Raw genomic sequence first — 8,104 nt, forward strand, 5'->3', positions numbered from 1 at the left:
TCCGACGCTTCTATGGCTCGGCCCTAAGGCGCTGAAGGAGCGGCGAGGGGAGGCGCCCGGAACCTTCCTCCCGGCGGAACCTTCCTCCCGGCACTCTCTCGCTCCGCCCGGACCCCTTTCGCGGCCGGACTCCCGCGGGATGACGGGAGGGCTGAGGCGGGGAGCGATGGCGCTGCCCGTGGGCGCCTCCCGCAGCCGTTGCCCGTGGGCCCTGCGGGTCCCCGCGGCCCACCCGCGGCGGTACTTCCTGCTCCCGGCGGCGGACCAGGCCAAGCCCGGCCGGGCCGGGTTCCCACGGCCTCCCGTTTCGGCGCCGCCCCGCTTGCCCGTGGTCCCCGCGCGCCCCTGCAGCGGCGGCCCCGAGCCCGGCGGGCGGCGGAAGGCCGGCGTGGTGGTGGTCGGGGTGCCCAACCCGCTCATGTGGCTCCGCACCCGCCTCTACTTCTTCCTCGTCCGCGCCTACTTCGATCAGGAGTTCAGCGTCCACGAGTTCACGGAAGGGGCCAAGCAGGTGAGGAGGCGAGGGAAGGAGGGCCGCCTCAGGGGGTCAGGATCCACGGGGCAGCAGACCCCCATGGCTCCTCTTTTTCCCCATCGGCCCTTGTCAGGGCCGGATTTCACGTACAGTGGTACCTCGGGTTAAGAACTTTTCGTTCCGGAGGTCCGTTCTTAACCTGAAACTGTTCTTAACCAGAAGCACCACTTTAGCGAATGGGGCCTCCTGCTGCCGCCGCGCCGCCAGAGCACAATTTCTGTTCTCATCCTGAAGCAAAGTTCTTAACCCGAGGTACTATTTCTGGGTTAGTGGAGTCTCTAACCTGAAGCGTATGTAACCTGAGGTACCACTGTATAAGCTAAACAAGCTATATCTTAGGCCCCACCCTCTTAAGTAAAGGTAAAGGGACCCCTGACCATTAGGTCGTCGTGACCAACTGGAGAGCCCGTCTTCCTTTTCTCTGGCACTATCCATCATTTGAGTCCGTTTTCAAGTTGCACAAACAGGACACCATTAAGCAGTCTAGGCAACTGAGCATAAAATAACTATCATTCCCAGTTTGCCGTTTGTTTGGGAATATAGCTGAACAACAAGAGCACATTGATTTGTGAGACATAACATGTACTTAATACACAGAGAGAATACTGTGAATTTACTTCTGAGTAAAAAAATTGATATTTGTTTGTGTGTCCTGTCTTCTAGGCTTTTGCTCTTGTTTCAAGGCTAATTTCTCAGTGTAAATATGATCTACTGGAGGAGCTTGTATCAAAAGAGGTAAATGTTTATTTCCATTGTTATGGTAAAACTGATATATCCATTGTTCCTTAAGCTGATGTAGTAGACGAAGACTAGAATATATTATTCGGTTCATATCTACTGCTTAAGCAGGAATAGCAACTGACACCTCAAAAAAATGGGTTTAGCACCTGAGCTTCTAGGAACAGGAAGCAGGATCTATCCTCCCTCCTCTGTGTCCTGCAGTTTATAACCTACTCATTGCCACTTCATACTCTCTTCATTCTTTCTTCAGTTCCCACCCACCCAATTTAACTCCCTCAGTTCTACTGCCATCTCTTAAAGAAGCATATGAGCCAAGTCACAGGTCCATAGCTCTTTCACTAGGAAGGCTCATTCCTGGAAGATGCAGTACAACTAGGAAGAACAACTATGAAGACATGCAGAGTACTTCTCCCCTCATCAATGAGCAATCTCCACCACCAGCCACTCATGGGGGGAAAGGCTCCCAAGTTAGAGTCTGTAACCTTTATGTAGGGACTAAGTTGTGAAACCTGAATCTCTCAGTTAAGCCCCTTGTGAAAAGGCGTGTGCCTGGTGCCCAAACTCAGCTCCCTGTAGAGCGCATCCTTGGAGATCCTGCCGTCTTCCATTCTGTAAACTTGTTAACAGTGATTCCTTCTCAATCAGATGCTGCAGGTGCTGAAGGAGAAGCTTTCTTCACTCTCCGAAAGCCACAGAAGTGCCCTAGCTGCCGACGTGGATGAAATAATGTACACAACAGCAGGAGATGTTGGCATTTACTATGACGACAGTGGTATGTAACCGGCTCAGAATGCTTTACTTTAAATCCTTTGGCCGCTTTTGGGAAACGCTTATCATCCGTTCCCTGTGATACTGTTCAAAGTACTTTTCTTCAATCTGATGCTAACATTAATAATATTAAGAGTTTGGATTAGATATCCCGCTTTATCACTACCCGAAGGAGTTTCAAAGCGGCTAACATTCTCCTTTCCCTTCCTTCCCCACAACAAACACTCTGTGAGGTGAGTGGGGCTGAGAGACTTCAGAGAAGTGTGACTAGCCCAAGGTCACCCAGCAGCTGCATGTGGAGGAGCGGAGACGCGAACCCGGTTCCCCAGATTACGAGTCTCCCACTCTTAACCACTACACCACACTGGCTCTATGCCACTAGGGTCCTGTACATTGTTCATCTCTTGGTGTGTCCTTGCCGCACCCTGTATAGGAGGGATGGAGAACTTTGGACAGCAAAGCCATTTTGGGCAAGCCATGCCCATCCGGCCTACACATGTTGTTATACACAATAAAGCATGGAAGTGCAGAGCTGTAGAGGAGCAATGGGGAGCTTAAGGTGAACTCCCGGTTAACCTTTTGCTGGAGCAAGGTGCGCTCCTACTACCCATTAGCTTTGAATCATTGGTTCAAAGATCAGCATGGAGGTGTTTGAAATCCCTTTTGCAAACAGTCCCACGCTGCTCTTCAGACCTCTGTTTGTTTCTCTGTCCTTTGTGGTCCCGACAATTGGGCCTTCAAAGGGCAGCATCACCTGATGGCATAGTGGTGTCAGGTGATTGACAGGTGGGCAACCTGTCAAATTTGTAGTGGCAGGGATGGTGAGATGAGCATCTGGCCTGCTGCCTAGGAAAGGGTCCCCAATCTTGGGTTAGAGTGTGAACTAGGGCTGGGGAAACCCAGGTTCAAATTTCTGCTCAATTGGGGAAGCTCACAGGGGTGAGCTTGAACCAGTCGCCCTCTCTGAGTGCAACATAATTGCTTGAACTCATTGGAGGATGGGCAAAACATATGTGTAATGAATGAACAGCAGTAAGTCCAGTGTTTGGTCCAGTTCAGATTTGATCAATGAGCTCCCATGCTTAGAACTTTAAGCATACATAGGGTTCTGTCCTGACTCTCTTTGCATGGCAGCACTTGGAGATAAAGAGGTTATCCCAGATGGTAAGAGCAGGTTCCATGTTGTGGGGGGTGAGAAGGAAGAAGAGGGCCAAAGGGGTAGATATAGGAGAATCAGTAGCCCTGTCAGGGAGGCAATGAGATGCCTGAGAGAGTAAAGGTAAAGGTAAAGGGACCCCTGACCATTAGGTCCAGTCGTGACTGACTCTGGGGTTGTGGTGCTCATCTCGCTTTACTGGCCAATGGAGCCGGCGTACATCTTCCGGGTCATGTGGCCAGCATGACTAAGCCGCTTCTGGCAAACCAGAGCAGCGCACGGAAACGCTGTTTACCTTCCCGCCGGAGTGGTACCTATTTATCTACTTGCACTTTGACATGCTTTTGAACTGCTAGATGGGCAGGAGCAGGGACCGAGCAACGGGAGCTCACCCCGTCGCGGGGATTCGAACCGCCAACCTTCTGATCGGCAAGTCCTAGGCTCTGTGGTTTAAACCACAGCGCCACCCACGTCCCTGCCTGAGAGAGTAGCTTGCTTGTAATTAGAGGTCTACTCATAATCTAGCCAAGCGACTGAAATTGGTTATGACTGAAGAGCCACTAAACTTGATGGAGGAATTCAGAAGCTTTTTGTGTTCAGAGATGCAACCAAGAACCTTTGAATGGCTGAGTGGAAGTAACATTCTTTCTCCATCAACGATCTGTCGCTTATCCCACCACCTTCCTCACCTCCTTGAAAGCTGTAGTATGTGTATAATAGCCTTCCAAATTAGGCTGTATGTGTGTGTTTGTTCTTAAATGGAGCATCTGTCTGCTCCATCCTTTTTGTACCAATCCATGTGTCTGAAGCTGTAGAATAGTATTTACTCTTCTAATACCCCTTTTATCTTGAAAACAGGAAGAAAGTTTGTTAGCATCCTGATGCGTTTCTGGTATCTGACGAGTGCTGATCTCCCTGATGAGACTCCAGATGGAACCAAAATATTCCAGGTCGTGTTTGGAGATGAAACTTCACAGGAAACGAAGCGTCTTTTAACAGCAAATTATGAGTAAGCACATCTTTGGTTTTCTGCGTAGCCGCGGCATTGTACTCTGTCTATAAAGAAACTCCCATCAAATCAGTGCATTTTAGTTCAGGGTTTACTTTCCTGAAAAAAACCCCATGCCATTGTGAGAAAGCCACTTAGTTGACTATTTTCTCTCCTGAAATGTGAGCAACAGTAAGGTGGGTGAGGGGGATGAAGAAGATAATCAAATTTATGCACTTATAATTGTGAATAATACATAAATGTGAAAAAATGGCAAATAAAAGTTGAGACCAGGAATAGGTGCATTAAACTTCTCCGGCGAAAGAGAGGATGTTTTAACGGGTCTCCAAAAGTATCAATACAGAATCATTAAAATTTGATTGGTTTATTGTCCCAACATTTATTGTACCATTGGAAAGTATCCATCTAAATAAAAAATTGTGAGAGTGGAAGTACCATTGGACTTTCCCTTTCCCTAAGCCCCACACAATCCCAAAATCTGCTCCAGAGGGCTGGGGGGAACCCAAAACAGATTATCTGGGGCACAGGGGGAGAAGAGTAGGGAAATGTTTCCTTTTGCAAGGAGATAACCTTGTGCTGGTGGAATATTTGCCTTATTTCTACATTGAAAACAACCCACTGGGATTAAGCAGCCAGGTTTGAGCCTATTATTACATTGCCAAACCATACTTTATCCATCAGTTCAGTATTGGATTTGCTACAACACTAAAAGCTTTATAAAGGATTTGGGAACGTTTTACTGCTTGGCTTGTGTTACAGTCTCTTATTTCTGTTCTCTCTCTCTCTCCGCCACCCCCCCCCTCCAAGATTTCGAAGAGAATTTACACAAGGTGTGAAACCAGACTGGACAATTACACGGATTGAGCATCCAAAGCTATTAGAATGAATTGACTGGACACTTTCATAGACAGTTATTAATATTCTGGCATATCAGAAGACATCTCAAGATTTGTGTGCCACAATCTTTTGTGGACTGCTTTTGTACTTCTCGATTACCGGAACACAGTCTCGCTCCAAAGCATAAAAATAAAATCTTTTTCAGCAGACTTGGAAACTTCACAGATGTGTTCTTTGCCCGCCGTTGAAAGCATCATTCGAAGTCACTTTCAATATGAAGCATGCTAAGTGGTTATGCTGAGAAATATTGGTGTAAATTTGAAAGAAAGTGATGCATCGTCTGGCAGTTCATAACTGAATGTCCTGTTCTCTCTCCCCCCCCCCCCAATGATCTGTTCAAATGGTTTTTTCTTCGGGAGGGGGGTGCACAATAAGGAAAGAAGAAGAGTGAGTTCTAAACTTCCTGTTTTATGTGTCACCGAAGTAGAAGTTAGATAATGGATACAGTCAAAAATATTTGTTTTTCAGGAACATTAGAACTAATTTACAGCCTGTCTCAGTGGTGTCCAAACTTTGTTCAAAGAGGGCCAGATTTGATGAAGTAAAGGACCGTGAGGGCCAACCAAAGTTGTTGACCTTTTTTAGGATTGAAGTTGTTGATTTTACCCCGAAGTTGTTGAGCTTTCTTTAGGATTGAAGTTGTTGAGGTTTTTTTTAGGGTTTTACCCCAGTAAATAAACTGCCACAGGGGCCAGATTAGACTAACCAGCCCCCGCAACGGACTTTGGACATGCCTGGCCTATCTCATCTGTAGCATTCCACTGTGAAAGAAAAGATGCTTAATAACTTGTGGTTATACAGCAAGTCAAGCTTTGCGATGAGCTCTCTTCCTTCACTGCCCTCCCCCCCCCCCCCCCCATCTCTTAAGGTGAGGTACATTAAAGGGTAAGAAGAAAGGGCTACTATAGGCTTGGTTTGATGAGCTCAATATGATTGTGGAGAGCTCTGTAGAGCATGAAGCTGGATCCTTATACATGCAAAGTGTGTTCTCTACCAGAGATCTTATAAGTGAATATTATCTCACCCTATTGAGAAGGCATCTGTTTTTTAGCTCCTGACTCAGCAATGAAGTGCACAGTCGTATTGCAATTTTGGTATCGCCTGTATGACTGGAAGGATTTAAACACTGAACCTATATGGAGGGTTAGGTATATCCTAACTCCACATCAGACTAGACTGTCTCATTGGCAAAACATGTTCTGTGACTTCTTGTTCCTCCTTCTACAATGACCTGCTCCTTTCTAATGCTGAACATAAGCTGGCAGCTTAGGCACTCATGGAATAATCACTGTAGGTGTTACATCAACATCAGCCAGTGAGCCAGTATGGTGCAATGGTTAAGAGCGGTGGACTCGTAATCTGGGGAACCGGGTTCGCGTCTCCGCTCCTCCACATGCAGCTGCTGGGTGACCTTGGGCCAGTCACACTTCTTTGAAGTCTCTCAGCCCCACTCACCTCACAGAGTGTTTGTTGTGGGGGAGGAAGGGAAAGGAGATGGTTAGCCGCTTTGAGACTCCTTCGGGTAGTGATAAAGCGGGATATCAAGTCCAAACTCCTCCTCCTCCTCCTCCATGATAAATGGATGCCCTGACTCTTCCCATATGCCACAAATATATATTGCCAGCATCAGACAACTCATTCATATGAGTGGCATTCTAGTAAGCTGTTGGAGGAGGCAAAACTGTTAACAAATGACCTAGAGGCTGCTTTCCCAAAATGCCTACCAATTCGGGGTGGAAGGTGGGATGCTTTTTCTGCTGCTATCTTGCTTTTATCATTCTCATTATCTGAAAGCTACCACACCTACTGGAGAGGGAATATAATACAGTGGAAGAGAACTGATTTGCATGCAGAATCCCTGGAATCTTCATTTAAAACAGGTGTGGAGGACCTTTGATGCTCCAGATGTTGCTGAACAACTCCCATCAGCCCCAGCAAGCATGTCCAGTGGCTAGGAATGATGGTTCAGCAATATCTGGAGGGCCAAAGGTCCCCCACACCTGATTTTAAAAACATTAGGTAGCAGGTGATAAGAAACACTCTTCTGCCTGAGACTCCAGAGGGCTGCTTACAGTCAAGAATAGTCAACACTAGGCTTGGTGGACATATAATCTGACATGATATAAGAAAGCTTTCCAACATTGCATAACCCAAAACACATCTGATGTATGCTTGCAGGGTGTGGACCAGGCCGGTGATTATGCTGTCTCAATAAGTAGGGCTGCTCTCAATAAGTAGGGTGGGGTATAAATAATATATTATTATTTTTCGCTCTATAGGACACACCCAACCATAGGACGCACCTTGTTTTAGAAGGGGAGAACAAGAAAAAAAATTCTCCCCCTCTCTGCTCAGCGCCCCTTCAACGGAGGGGAGAAACGGAGCCCCTTCCATTTCTCCTCCCGCTTCGCTCAAGGGGCGCTGCGCAGCTCTCCCTCTCTGCTGAAGCCAGGAGAGTCTTGCTCTCCCGGCTTCAGCAAAAGGAACCCGAAGCCTTTGGAGCGCAGCGCGAGGTCCCACTGCGCTCCAAAGGCTTCAGGCAGCCACCCCTGAGGCCTGGAGAGCGAGAGGGGTCGGTGCTTCGAGAAAGCAATGCTAAGCCTCCGGAGCGTGGAGGGAGCGCTCCCTCTGTGCTAAGGAGGCTTCACGTTGCTATCGCTGAAGTCAAGGAGCCTGCATTCGCTCCATAGGATGCACACACATTTCCCCTTAATGTTTGGAGGGGGGAAAGTGCGTCCTATAGAGCGAAAAATACGGTAAGTATCTGAACTACTGTCTCTCTCCAAAACTGATCAATTTCATTAACCAAACCTTCATAACATCTTCCAACCCAAATGCTTTTCAGGATCTAAAGCAGGGTTTCCCAAACTTGGGTCTCCAGCTGTTTTTTGACTACAATCCCCATCATCCCTGAACACTGGTCCTACTAGGTAACGCTGATGGGAGTTGTAGTGCAAAAACAGCAGGAGGCTCAAGTTTGGGAAAGCTTTACCTAAAG

At 47.5% G+C, this 8,104-nt stretch overlaps 1 protein-coding gene across 1 annotated transcript; it reads left to right on the forward strand.

Annotated features, from left to right (window-relative positions):
• Positions 1 to 124: 124 nt before the first annotated feature.
• MAIP1 (matrix AAA peptidase interacting protein 1) lies at positions 125 to 5,255 on the forward strand. Its single transcript, XM_079982828.1, has 5 exons — positions 125 to 511; positions 1,199 to 1,270; positions 1,922 to 2,048; positions 4,059 to 4,209; positions 5,017 to 5,255. Exons 1-5 carry the CDS (start codon positions 140 to 142, stop codon positions 5,093 to 5,095), a joined length of 801 nt encoding a protein of 266 aa, XP_079838954.1. The 5' UTR covers positions 125 to 139; the 3' UTR covers positions 5,096 to 5,255.
• Positions 5,256 to 8,104: the final 2,849 nt, after the last annotated feature.

The sequence above is a fragment of the Podarcis cretensis genome, assembly GCF_951804945.1.
Source record: "Podarcis cretensis genome assembly, chromosome: 1".
Taxonomy (NCBI): domain Eukaryota; kingdom Metazoa; phylum Chordata; class Lepidosauria; order Squamata; family Lacertidae; genus Podarcis; species Podarcis cretensis.

Excerpts from the sequence above, each read along its gene's own strand:
- MAIP1 (XM_079982828.1), top strand. The coding sequence starts at position 140 with ATGACGGGAGGGCTGAGGCGGGGAGCGATGGCGCTGCCCGTGGGCGCC. Across the intron at positions 1,271-1,921 it reads AGGAGCTTGTATCAAAAGAG|ATGCTGCAGGTGCTGAAGGA; the intron begins GTAAATGTTTAT and ends CTTCTCAATCAG. Across the intron at positions 4,210-5,016 it reads CTTTTAACAGCAAATTATGA|ATTTCGAAGAGAATTTACAC; the intron begins GTAAGCACATCT and ends CCCCCCTCCAAG.